The sequence below is a fragment of the Channa argus genome, chromosome 19, assembly GCF_033026475.1.
Source record: "Channa argus isolate prfri chromosome 19, Channa argus male v1.0, whole genome shotgun sequence".
Classification (NCBI taxonomy): Eukaryota; Metazoa; Chordata; class Actinopteri; order Anabantiformes; family Channidae; genus Channa; species Channa argus.
The window spans coordinates 14,279,843-14,293,713 of record NC_090215.1 but is presented as its reverse complement, the minus strand read 5'-3'; the positions used below and the strand labels follow the sequence as shown (position 1 = coordinate 14,293,713).

The following is a 13,871-nucleotide window of genomic DNA, read 5'->3' as shown; positions in this document are numbered from 1 at the left end:
AAGTCCAATATTTGAAAACACCATTTTATTAACCAAAACACAAACTGCATTCAAGTACTGCCTGTTGATCACGTCTGTGTGACATACTCAGAAACATCCTCCAGGCCTGTGCACTCATTATCCAAGTACTCCAGGATCACATTACCCCCATTATACAGGGGGGTTTCTGGTTGAGACAGCAGGGAGAGCAGTGTATCATCCATCTGAAAAGCCTCACCTGTCTCAGGATGGCAGAGTCGCAACTTCTGCAAACAGAGAGAGGGCACTCAGTTTATTCTAGACACAAATCTAATATATTTACAAGTGCTTTTGCTTGTTTTCTAAAATAGATTTACACATAACTCATGCTAGTGAGAAACATGGCATTAAATTAGCAAAATATGGCCTTTTTTGCATGTTAAGAGAAACATCTTTCTCATAAGTATAGTCATAAGTATTTGCCTATGAAGTACAAAAGAGTTGCTACCGTGATTAACATTATTTGACATTCCTGCTGGTAACCGTAACCCAAATGATACAAATACATATAGACATGCAAAAAATTTAACATTGCTTAACCCCACTTCCTGTTCTAAAGAGCTCTCTCTTGCTGCTGTTATATGCTGTGGGCAGGAAATTGTTCATTTATAACAGCTGCATTTTATGCGTGTAAACAACGTTGACTCTTCTTTTTGCATTAAAAAAAAAAAAGAGCTTATCTGCTGACAGTCATACCCCCCAATCCCCCTATTTTAGCCACTGTAAGTTAAAAAGAAGACAAGAGAGGTTGGTGCAAAAAAAGGAAAGTATTATGACAGCTGGGAAAGGTGGAGTCATTTAGCCGTATTTTTGATTGCACTGTTATTACCTTAGCCGTCAGTACATTATTGTTGTTCTTGAGGTTAGCTTGAGAGGCTGCAAAATCCACAATTTTTCCCACACTCCATTTGGAACAGAAGAACATGGGTTGGCTGGAGTTTTTAGATTCTTTAGGGAGATAAACTTGAAAATAGGTTCTTTCTGTCTGAAAAGCCAAAATTGCAAATAAATTGTCACTGAGTTGTCATAGTGAATACAGAATAATACACAGAGGTACATGTGCAAGGTTTATTTAAGTCAATAGAAGAAGTTTTTTTCTTTGTTAAATAAAATATAACAGGTAGAGGTTACCTGTGGCAGTCCCTTGTCTCCAGCAGCATGCAGCTTCAATTTCATCAGTGCTACCTTGGCTGCAGTTGCACTGTTTTTTGCTCCTCTGCGTCCTTTAGCTTTAGATGTATCCTTTGACTCTGAGTGGTCACAAGAGAGTAATACAATACATAATCCAAATGTAAATAGGTTGACCAATACAAAACTATAACATAGTAAATGGAGGGTCCTTTAGTTATGACAAAAACAAGTAGATTTTTATACTGATCCCATGTGGACAAAAAAAGAATGACGGAAAAAATTCTGACATCAGTCAACTTGTCAAAGTATCAGTGGCTGTACTACACAGGTAACTGACCCACAATCTTTTGCACCAGCTTTTTAGTGGCTGCCATTCGTTGCTTAGGAACCTCCAACTTCTCACACTTATGATCATCTTGATGACGATGGCTGCAAGAGAATAACAAAAACTTTGAATCTTTTAGTTTACTCAGTCCACTGATAAACTGGCATGCAAGATAATGAAGGTATTACAGAAAAAAAGAGAAACAAATGTAAACCTACGACAAACAGAAAGGTTTTTCACACTGTGGACATATTACAGGCAGCAATTCCTTTCCCTTGCAGTCTTCAAATGAGCATGGATAACTTTTAATGCCACCAACAGTCAAGGTTTCCCTCTTTACCGGCTCCTGAAAACCGGTCAAAAAAAGTATGTACAGAAGTAACACGAACAGAATACATGATTTTGAAGCAGTAATCTTATCTAAGAAGAACATGTAGGTCTTAGCAGCAAAGTTTACCTCTGAGCATGAATGGGCCTCTCTGCTTCTGTGCTCAAGGCTGTAAGAGATAAACAGAATGCGTGCATTTGACAGAAAATGACATACAATATGTAAAATAATCTGAAGTGAGAGATATTCAAGTGTATTTATATTCACTTTAGATACTTTACTATTAGGAGGCACTTTACTTGACTTACACTTGACAAGTTAAATACTGTAGTTTTGTACAATTTACTCTAACTTGACTCTAACTTTAAGGTTTTTGAGGGCAATTCTCAACAGAATTTGAGAAACAAATCTGACAGCAATATATTGGCTGATACCTATTTACTGGTGGATATTTGGTTGTGAGAGAATCACAAAAAAACTATGTACAGAGGGGAAAATTTTGCAGTTGGAAAATTAACTGTTCTGGTAATTGTTTTCTCTGATGGAAAAACAGCAACACATATGGACCAACATATGGGATATGCTGATAAAGTACCAATACCGTGTAAGGAGCTGCAATCAACCACTGAAATATGGAGTGTTAAAGTATGTTTCCAGCAGCTACATTGCAATTCAAGATTACTTTAAAGAAAGCACAATTTTAGTATTTCTAAAATATATCTTTGAATACTTTAGTCTTGAAACTGAGCATCTGCCTTACCAGAAAACACCACTGCATGAATCACAAATAAATGGAAGAAAATCTATAAGAGAAGAATTGAGGAGAACTGCGTAAGTCTGGTCATGTTCTGAACAGGGATCAATTAACAACAAATTACCCACCCCGACATTTTTGTTAACCCTGTGACTGTGAACCCTGTGAATTAACTGTTAATTATAAGGCTAATTAAGATTACTTAACTGTCTCTAAACCAAAAGATTTATAATCATTTTCAGATTTACATTAAAACAATACATATTTTTCATTTCATCCCAGACTTTCTGACCCCACAAGTACAGAAAAGCACAAGACACTAATATTACATTCACTGCTGCCCATTCACAACACTAGTCTGGTACTTTGACAGAGGCTAATGTTTTTGTTTTTTAATCTAATTCATATTAACCCTAGAGTTCAGCGGCTAAGTAAGAAGACAAACTTTTCTAATATTCGGTTAGCGGTAGTTTAGTTCGTCGTTTCACAGAAGAAGCTGTGACAGTTAACTGAACACTGGTGTCAGACAACGATTATGTAGTTAGCTGTTAGGCCAACTTGCTCGCTAACGAAACTAGCTAATCAATCTGGTGAAGAATGCTAACGCTAGCTAGGTAGCATGTTACAGAAACACTGGGAAACAGTCAAAAAAAACAAACGGCAGAATTAGCTGAATATGTTTCGGTATTGAATCAGACCTTTCAGATTGCAGGACTCGATGTGGCAATGTTTCCCAATATCAAACTCAGCCATTGGTTAAATTAGCGTGAGTTAGCCACGAGTGAACCTCTGGATGTCAACACGAACTTTGACCCCCCGAAGGTGAATCACGTGACCGAGTTTTTTATTTTATTTTATTGACAAACTATTAAACTTATGTTATAGTTACTTATAGTTTTTAGCAATTTTTTTCTCATACAGTTTGTAAAATGTATTTTTACAATACACTGTGTATTTATTTATTTTACTTTTACTTTAGACACATTTAATTATGTAAGCCTAAAATTGTAAGAACACATCTGTCATAATGTACAGCGTTAATAAAATATTTTGTCGTGTATTATTTTAAGAGTAGTCCTCTGAAAAATACAGGATACCGCAGGACGTCAGGTGTCAATACGTCACTCAGGTAATGGACGAAGGTGTGGTGTGTGAAGGTGAAGTGTTTTCACTGGCTACTTTGAACAGAGAGCACAAAGCAGTCGAGCCGGAAAATCTGCTCGGAGACACCCGCCTATAGAAACTTTGTGCAGTAGGTCGTCGGATTGTCTACACACCCTGAAGGTTTTCCTGTATGTTTTAGTTCCCTGCTCACTTTAATCCAAAAACAGCTAAAATGAGCAAAATCTCGAAAATTTTCAAGGGGAGCTCGAGTTCCTCGTCCAAACACCACCGCTCGAGAGGGGGAGGACCTTCACCCCAGGAGGCCATTCACAGACTCCGGGAAACGGAGGAAATGCTGACGAAGAAACAGGAGTACCTGGAGAAGAAGATCGAGCAGGAGCTAATGACAGCCAAGAAGCATGGCACAAAAAACAAGCGGGGTATGTTTTTATATCAGTCAAAAGGAATAAATTAAAAAAAGAAATCTGTGCACAAGTTTTAAGCCAGTAGGCCAACAGGCAGTCTGTTATGTTGTACACTAAAGCCTCCACCTGAGTACTTCTTCCTTTTGAGGGATTAATCATTTCAACTTTTAAACAGTCGTTCAGTAAGCGCCCGTTACACACTTAAATATTAGATGATTAACCTTGGACACCATCATAAATAGTATGGTTTCTTCTTTTGAAAATGGTTTTCCAGTGCCGCAGCAAGTATTACAGGTTTGTAACAAGTGATGTGGCAAATAAAACAAAATGATTACATTTTACTAAAAATCTGAGTTTCTTTCTTGGTGCAAGTAAGCTTGTGTACTAGTATGTGGTGGAGAGCAACTAAGTAATGTGCATTACTTGAGAAATTCCTCTCGAAACTTCTCAACCAAACATACCAGAAAAATGGAGCTGCACGTTAACAAAAAGTAACACAGTAAAGTTACTTCTACGATGTGTCTGTATCAGCTGCTCTGCAGGCCTTGAAGAGGAAGAAGCGACTGGAGCAGCAGCTCACCCAGATTGATGGCACGCTTTCCACCATCGAGTTTCAGAGGGAAGCTTTGGAGAACTCGCACACCAACACAGAGGTCCTAAAGAACATGGGCATGGCAGCAAAAGCCATGAAGCACGTGCACGAGAACATGTAAGAGTCAGGTGGTATAAGCAATAACATTAAGTGTGTTCAGAGAGAATGCGTTGTTGATCCCATTGGGAAAATGTGGTAGACAGCTGCCATTCAGGGCACTGCTATCACAAATTGATGTGTGGCCAGGAGAAGCCGGGGGTCAAACCACTAACTCTGTGGTTTGTGGACGACCCAGTCTACCATCTGAGTCATTCTGTCACTGCCAAAATGGATCATCACCTATTTTAAAAAGTGTGAAATTGCCATATATTACCAGTGGTACATTTTTGATAGTGTATGTGGTAGTGTGACAGCACCTATTTTATTAGAAAATTTAAAACAGGAAAATACTTGTTATCTTCTTTTCCTTTCGGCTGTTCCCTTTCAGAGGTCGCTACAGCGAATTATGTGCCTCCATCTAACCCTGTCCTCTGCATCCTCTTCTCTCACACCAACTAACTTCATGTCCTCTCTCACTACATCCATAAATCTCCTCTTTGGTCGTCCTCTAGACCCCCTGCCTGGCAGCTCAAACCTCAGCATCCTTCTACCAATATATTCACAGTCTCTTCTCTTCTTCACCTCTTTTTCACACTCTAAAAGAAAGGGAAATTAAAGATTGCACTGAAGTGACCAAAAAAGCAAAAATATGAAGACTTTATAGTGTACAAAACATTGTAGTGTGTTGATGTTATTTATAGTTTGCTATTACCCTTTTTTGGTTTTGGTTTTCTAGCAATAAATACCATAAACTGCTGTTATAGGTGAAAAAACATAAATAATGATGTTAATTTTTGTTTTTTTCAGGGATCTTGGCAAGATAGATGATCTGATGCAAGATATCACTGAACAACAGGACGTGGCTCAGGAAATCAGTGAAGCCATTTCCAGACCATTTGGAGAGACATATGATGAGGTTGATGCATTGTTACTTCTCAAAGTCCACTTTCACTCTACAGTTTCTGTACTTCTTTTTGTCCATTTTGTTGTTTGACTGATTTTATGACATACAGTAACTTTTAATATGTGCCACCTGCAAATCAATTTCCATATCGACAAAATGGCAGCAGACATAACTCTTAATATATTTTATAATATGCTTTTTCTTAGGATGAGCTGCTGGCAGAGCTGGAAGAGCTGGAACAGGAGGGACTTGAGGAAAGCATGAAGAATATGGGTGGATTACCTAGTGTGCCTAATGCCAAACTACCATCCACCCGGCCCAGTCAGCGTGCAAGTAAGTACAACGCCCTAACAACCTGAAATATTAAACAGAAAATTAACTTTTTTTTATCATTAGACAGAGTGCTTCTTTGTGTATTTTACAATGTCTGAGCCACTTCCAAAAGTTCATCAACAAAACTGATGTCATTCACTAATGTAATCATTGGAGCAATCAACATAAATTACTGCTCCCAAAATGTGTGGCTGATACTGTTAATGACTACAGTTATTTATCCATTAAGTATTCTCATTTGTACATAAATAAGAACTAATACCTTTTGGGCTTCTGATGGTTGGTCAGACATAATTAGCACATTAGGCTCCACTGTTGTCTATGTCATCATTTATTTATTTAATGCCATTATTTAAGGACACAAATGTTTATAGTTGTGACCTTAAGCAACCTTTTAACGACATTTTAAGATTCATTATTACTCCATTAATAGTGTAATAATCATGATTGCTAATAATAACAAATTATATCCTTAGCTACAGCCTTAACCCAGACAGTTGTAGTATTAATTGTTAACTCTTTTGTTTCTTTGTACAGCAACCAAGAAAAGGGTTGAAGATGATGACGACATGCGTATGCTGGCATCATGGGCAACTTAAAGACCTTAAAACTGCTTTACACTCTCTGACAGTGATATACAGACATGATACAAAGATTTATTTTAGATGTTTGTTTGTTTTTTAATTTGTTAGGAAAATGAAAACAACCAAGTTTTTTCTTATTTTAAAATATCAATTTGCAGGTTATATTCATCAAAAGGTAAATATTATTAAGTGAAGGAATTAACACAATTGTAGTTTGGATGCTTTTATTTCCTTTTCTTTTTGCTCCCTCTTCTTTTTCTGTCATTTATCATAGCACACAGAATGTACTGCTTATATGAAGGCATAAAGAGGTCGGTGATGTTTAAAACACTAAACAGATTTCTTTTTTCTATGTCAGACTGTTCTGTTTTCAATATTGTGTCAATATTGTAAATACTTTGATTTTTGATGTTCAGCAATAAAAATACTCCCCTAACAAATGTTGCTTAATAAACTGCCATTATTTCAATGTATTTATGTTATGTGATTGTCACATTGGGAATGTTAAGAGTTGTAGAGTGCATTACATTGTTGCGTGTGTAAGGGGTGTAATGTAAAACGGTGAATCCCAGACGTAATTGTTGCGTTAATTATCTATTTGTATTGGCTCAACACTGTTGTGTCGTCATTTCGTATCCGGCTGTGTCATACCTTTATTCTGAAACAAGATCGGAAGTAAGTTCCTCAGGCTTCAGTCAGCGTTAGCTCTGTAGAAGGAAGTCCATCTGTGGCAGACGCCCAAAGACATAAAGCACTCGAATAAGACAAATAACTTTAATAAAGGACATGGACACGAACAACCCACTTCAGACAAAGGGTGAGTTAATTATTATTTCTTTAAACGTGTAACAAACCGTTTGAGTAATTAAACAAACGTGGTTAGTTTCCAAGACTGTTAAAATTAGCACAAAGTTAGCAAACTGCTTCTGGGCTAATGCGCTAAGCTAAGCACTTAGACCGGGATGTGACACGTTTCACACGTAGGATGACACGGGATGTTAGAAAAACTTGGTGTTTATCTTCCATTTTTTTTAACCAAGTATTACAACCTAATGCGCGTTTAATTACAATCACAGCTTATGAAGATTTTGGAGGAAGCACATTAGCGTTGATTAAAGAAATAACTTAGCCAGATCTGTAATGATTGGACTGATATTGTAACTACGATATTGTAACGCTACGAGTACAAGTGGCAGTGACGCTACCACAGTTTAATGACGTGAGAAGTAGCTTAAAATTTAAAGATATTAAACGTCACACAGGAAGAAAGTTAAAGTGGAAAATACTGACATCACGTTTTACTTAAACTGTAATGTTTTTTTTTAAGTACTAATCGTCCGGGAATGGTTCTCCATCCTCTATGATTTTTAATAGGAAAAACTATTAGTAAAGTAAATATTTAAATCAAGAGCGTAATAAATATTTGAATTTCTAATACTAAATGTTCTGATGGAACCACTATAGATTTTGAGTTCCGTAAAACTAATGTAGATGACAAATTCATTGAAGAAGTCAATCCATACTTCCTGTACGTAAATTTAATTGACTACATTTTACTTACGAACAAGGTTTTTAAACATTATTGTATTTTTTGTTTTTTTTGTTTTTATCCTCTGAAATATGGATATTCACTGGTTTTTATATGGTTTCGGTTTCAAGTTAAGCTAAATGCATATGAAGATTTTTTTATAAACTTGTTACATAGCAAATGATTAATTAAAAACAAAATGCAAATTAATTGATTATACAAAAGCTATAGTTATTTTCAGAAACTCTTTCTAAGACAGTTTACACTCCATTGCAGTCTAACCCAGTGCTGTCCTATATATATTTTTTGACCACAGCTGAAAATGCAACTGCATCAGAAGAGGAGACCAAAAAGGCTCCAGCTCAGTTGGCCAGCCACTTGGCTGAAATTCGTCTGGTCATGTTGGGTTGGAGGTGGCCGGGGAAAAGCCTGACTGGAAACACTATCATAGGGCGTGAGGAGTTTCGCTTGGAGCGAGCAGCCGAGTTCTGCGTGAAGAGGCAGACTGAGGTGGAAGGGCGGCAGGTAACAGTGGTGGACACTCCAGGATGGTTCTCCGCTCAGGATACACCACCCTCCTATAAACAGGAGCTAGTGAGAGGTGCATCTCTTTGCCCTCCAGGTCCTCACGCCTTCCTCCTGGTCATACCTGTTGGCATGTTTACAGAGGTGGACCGTTCGCGAATCGAAGAGCATGTAAGCCTGTTTGGTGAGCACGTGTGGAAGCATACAATTGTTGTTTTCACCTGGGCGGATGTGTTGAGGACCATTTCAATCGAGAGGTACATTCGCAGGGAGGGCAAGGAGCTGCAGTGGGTGCTGGAAAAGTGCAAGAGAAGGTACTTTGTCATTAATAACTGCGTATTTGGGGAGCATCCCCAGGTTGAACGCTTGATGGAGAGAGTGGAGAAGATGGTGGCAGAGGAGGGAGACTACTATAACCCAGAGGATTTGGAGAAGGAGAAGAAACCTCTGGATGAGAACAAGAACCCCCCAAGGGAGGTGCAGGAGCTGGGGGCACGACCCAAACAGAACTCTGGACTGGGTTTGTCCAAAGCCATGGAGGTGGAGCCAGTTTCTAGTAAGTGAAACATTTATGATGGCTTATGAAAAAGTGAGATTTTCAATGTAATATACTTTGTACTTTCTTAATAATTACAAAACGTGAAACGAACGCAAGACTTTTAACTTCCTAGAAATGTTTCATGGTGACGTCACCTTGTTGAAGTAAACAAAAACTCCAACGTTACAGTCTCAATCGTTCCTACTTAAGTAAAGAGTGAGCAATAAATCACTGTAATCTGGTCCCTACTCAACATCCTGTGTCAACAGAATTTACGTCACGTTTTTAGAGGACTTCTGAAAAAAAACGGACATGTGTGTGGTTACAGTGGGTTTTCCCACATACCTTTTAATTTTGTTTTGTTAAAAAGCTGTTTAAATTGTTTAAGTTTGATGGAGACAGGGCAAAGGAGAAGCGCCACTCCACTGACCTACTAAGGCAGCAGCACTGACCTGCTGTGGTCACACCTTTCAGAATCATTACAAACATTCAAACCAGACTTAAACTTACCAACAGAAAGGCAAGAGGCGGTGGTCACCAACAATGTGCACGGAGACCGAAAAATTGACAATGGCATGACCTCAGATTTACATTCTATAAGGTGATAAGTTGACCTTGTTATCAAAAAGTTCCTTAAGGACACATTCAGCTAATGTGTAATAAAGCCCATTTTCTGATTGCTGTTTGGTGCTAAGCAAGTTTTACTTACTAAAAAGCAGCTGCCTGTTGAAACCACAGTAAAGAGAAAATGCAGAGAGGTATGTTCATCGCAGTACGAGATCAATTTCACAAGGCAGATATTTGATCCATTGATAATAAAAACTATGCTGATGGCTGCTTTAAGGAAGCACAGATGTCATTTGGTTGTTCCACTCGTTAGTCTTGTTTTATTCAATGTCTACCCAGGGCCCCAGGGTAGACATCTAGATTTAGACATCTAGACATTTACATTGCAGCAGCGATTGCACACCACGCAGCTCAATGTGTTTCTTAATATTACCTTTTACATTTCCTCTTCCTATCTTCATTACACCCCAAGGAAGACAAACAGAGAAACAAAACAAAGCCCCCTTTCCAACACAATTACAGAAATATTATCTGTTGCTTAGCTAAATACATACGAATATACTTTGGAGCCCTGGTGATAATCCTCTCTGTGTTTGTTTTTAGATTAATCAGACATTCTTCACTGGTGGACCCTGTAAACAACGGACTAACAGAATCTGTGCCTCACTGTTCTGATGGCAGCCCTGCATATTTCTCAGAAGTCAAAGGGTAATTAACTGTTACTAAATGTAACACAAACAATGTGATTCATTTTATTTAAGACATGTTACTGTGTGTTTTAGTCTTGTCCTTTCAGTGGGACAGTGACTTCTCACTGTGATTAGAGGCCTTTTCACCATGACTTAATTTTGTCATGCTGTCCAAAGATTTATGCAGCCCTGTTTTAACATGTATTGCTATTTTGTTCAGCAGGGAGGGTTGTGATAATGTCTGTGATTAGTTATTTAACGTTGTCCAAAAACAAGGAAGCACAAGCTATTAAGTACAGTAACAGTCTCAACTTTAAATGTGTACAGTCTGTCAGCATGTGACTTACCAATGACAAAACCGCACTACTAAATTGCTACTACAATATTGTATAATTTTGATAATTGTTGAGGGAAGATTCCCATTTGTTGTGACCAAACTATAAATGCTTTTTTTTTTTCCATGCTGCATGTTCTGCACATGTACTGATATAAAGCACTTCAGCTGATTTTATTGCTTTAAAGAAGTGATTTCCCTTGTATATAGATCATTCAGATGTTGAACTTTATTGATGTAGAACTTTGTGGCAGAGGGAAATATTTTAAGCTAAAGTGCTCTACCCCTGTGCACCGGCTGATCCATTGTGCTGCTGGGCCGACGTTCATGCATTCAGGTTTTACCAAATCGATTAGCTTCCCCAATTTGAATTGAATCTAGCTTGGCACAGATACATCACAGTGCTTTGTAGTGTATTTTGTGCCTATAATGTAAAGAAAGCACTGTATTTCTGAAGTCCCTACAGAAGCAGGGTTTACTGTTTTCCATGATGAAAGTGTGGCAGCTATTTTTACAGGACGAGAGAAGTTTCCAGAGAGGTAAGAGAGTGTACCATTTCAATCCAGGAAAAGCTCGAAAGGTCATTCAGAAGGACATTGATATAGTGTTGCCTACTTTTACTAAATAGCTCATGTGCCTTTCTATAGAATTCACTGATTTTTAGCAGTTGTTCCAAGGCGGTTCTTCCTTTGACAGCTTGTACCATGGTTGATCTAAACAGACGGCGATCTCTCTCCCTGTCACTGACCACCTTATCTTGTAATTATTGGAGAGCTGTTTAGGATGGATGCACACTTTGCATTGATCAACACACAATGAGCTTTTGCAATAAGCAACATCAACAAGACAGTGACTGCTAACAAGCAAACAATGCAGGATTTAAAGTATGTAAAAAAAAAAAATAGATTGCAGATCTTTTACTGTAGTCAGGGCTAATGCAAAGAGTATTCAGGACATTCCTACTCTTTGTTGTTACAAATCTACATAGCTGGTTGGCATAAAAGCTAAGTTGAATAATGTAATGTGCTGCTTATGGTTTAGCCGCCAACCTACGAGTGTCGGCATATGAGCCCAAGCACATAAATAATAAACAGCTGCACAATGCTTCGATTCCTTGACTCACATATCCCTTTTCCACAGATCAGTTTACATACGCCCTGGTGAGCAGTACATCACAATATTACGTTATTAACTTTTACTTGTTAAGTTTAGTTAACCTGGGATTAAATTAGGGACTATAGACTTTGAGTCCCAAAGAACCAGACTTTAAATCTGTGACTATTTTGTTGTTTTTGTTGTTGTTTTTGTCCTTTGTGGACACACAGGATCTTGGTCTAGTAGTTTTCCGTCTAACTGCCTACCTGGGCCTTTGTTCTCATAGGGGCACTGGTGAAAACAATGGCAGAGGTGTTCAGATAGAAAGCCAGTAGGACTCTGAGAACCCTGATTTTGAAAGCCTTATTTTAGGAATGCTGTCAATACTGAAGAGCTGATTCATAAAAGCAGCTGTATTAGCATAATCACAGTTTTTAGAAAGTAAAGCAGATGGAATGTTGTACAATCATATATGCACTATGACTGTTTCGCCCACTGTGGGAAAATGCTGACATTTTCGTGAACTCTCCAGTCTCCATGGGACTCATGATTACTGATATTGTTCTGCCTTTTAATATGAATTTTCAAAGCAGGTTGAAACAACTGCAGGGTTTAATACACATTTTTTTTAAATCATTAAATCTCATACACTATAACCCACATTGTAGCTGTCTTTAATTTGGTTCCTTTCACAGTCTCCTTTTCCTCAGGTGTTGACCCTGTATTGTCTCCTTCCTTTGGACATGAGTCCAGCGTGAGAATCAAATTACTCTTAAAAAATTAACAAGGGACACATCACCCGTCTGGGCTGTTGCTGTACCGTTTGTAGGCCTGCAACTGTCTTATTGGCCCACACTATTTATATTTGCAATGCACTGTTCTTCTCTCTTAGGTCCAAATAAATGTATATATTTTAATCTACGGTTAAGTCTACAGCCTTTTTCTTAAATATTACAAATTAATAATTTTTTTACCATTCAAATACCTCTTTAATGTGTTTGTGGTGATTCTATATACCTAGGCTGTATGTGCAAACTCCAAGCTTTTATTTAGTCCACAGTTACTGATTTAAGTGTTTGCTGTAGAGATGACTACAGATTCTTTTCTTTTTCCTTTGTAGCTAATCTGCAGTTGGTTTTCATGATTTGTCTGTGACCAAGAGAATCAAATGATACAACATTTACTATTGTGAAAGAATCAATGAAATAATAAAATTGTTGCAAATGAATGTATTACGTCAAGTTGTGGGAGAAGACAAAATAAACTGCACTTATAAAAAAGTGTTTATTTCTTCTAATTCACTAATTTAGACGGAAAGATTAATAACAAAGAAACATGCATCATTAAATCTATCTAATTAAATGATTCCTAAATATCAGCAGTTTTCCAGTTTAACCACTAGATGGCAGTAAGACACCAGGTCTCAGAGACTGTTCACAGCTCTGGAATGACCTTGCTCACAGTGGACTCATTACCTTCATTTGTGGATTGTAATAACTTGCTGTCCAACAATTGACACCCACATATTATTGTTTATGGGCAAAATGTGTGTTGCTTCTATTGCCCTCTTCATTACTTTCTGACACTATCCTTGAGTTGTAGCTGGTGCCAAACATTGTGGAAGTTTAATTCTCTTTTTGTCCTACGGAGCCAGTCTTGTGTCATACTGTGTAACAAAGACTCAGCCTGACTTGGTCAATATGTTTTGATTTCCTTCCATATACCTCCCTTTGGCCTCAGCTTGCTGAGCTCTGCCCAATCTCCCTTTTGCTGCCTTGTTTACCCAGCTTTTCCTCTGTACGCCTGCAGAGGCCTGTCTCCTCAATCTGCAGGGAAGCAGTAGCACTATCCACCGGAGTTAAGCATTTCACATAAACCAGAGAGAGTAATTTTCACTGCTGTGCTTGATTTTAGGACATGATGTAAAGAAAAACAAATGACATGAAGCAGATTAACTTGCGTAGTGAGCATTGACTGAGGGGTTCAGCAAAACTTTGA

General features: G+C 37.9%; 3 protein-coding genes across 4 annotated transcripts; 2 read left to right on the top strand and 1 right to left on the bottom strand.

The window, feature by feature from the left end:
- Positions 1–8: 8 nt before the first annotated feature.
- On the bottom strand, positions 9–3,391 carry zfand1 (zinc finger, AN1-type domain 1). Its single transcript, XM_067485807.1, has 8 exons — positions 3,255–3,391; positions 2,563–2,605; positions 1,932–1,971; positions 1,693–1,820; positions 1,487–1,578; positions 1,150–1,268; positions 848–1,003; positions 9–245 (listed from the first exon to the last, which is right to left on the bottom strand). Exons 1-8 carry the CDS (start codon positions 3,307–3,309, stop codon positions 69–71), a joined length of 810 nt encoding a protein of 269 aa, XP_067341908.1. The 5' UTR covers positions 3,310–3,391; the 3' UTR covers positions 9–68.
- A 333-nt stretch (positions 3,392–3,724) lies between these two features.
- Positions 3,725–7,037, top strand: chmp4c (charged multivesicular body protein 4C). Its single transcript, XM_067485810.1, has 5 exons — positions 3,725–4,100; positions 4,617–4,794; positions 5,584–5,692; positions 5,887–6,013; positions 6,551–7,037. Exons 1-5 carry the CDS (start codon positions 3,893–3,895, stop codon positions 6,610–6,612), a joined length of 684 nt encoding a protein of 227 aa, XP_067341911.1. The 5' UTR covers positions 3,725–3,892; the 3' UTR covers positions 6,613–7,037.
- A 235-nt stretch (positions 7,038–7,272) lies between these two features.
- On the top strand, positions 7,273–13,101 carry gimap4 (GTPase IMAP family member 4). Of its 2 annotated transcripts, XM_067485787.1 has the most exons (3): positions 7,273–7,414; positions 8,442–9,206; positions 10,359–13,101. In XM_067485787.1, the coding sequence occupies exons 1-3, from the start codon at positions 7,384–7,386 to the stop codon at positions 10,361–10,363; spliced, it is 801 nt and encodes a 266-aa protein (XP_067341888.1). In that variant the 5' UTR covers positions 7,273–7,383; the 3' UTR covers positions 10,364–13,101. The 2 variants fall into 2 exon arrangements, with proteins under 2 accessions (XP_067341888.1, XP_067341887.1); XM_067485786.1 differs by lacking the exon at positions 10,359–13,101 and having other exon boundaries at positions 8,442–9,214.
- The last annotated feature ends 770 nt before the right edge of the window (positions 13,102–13,871 follow it).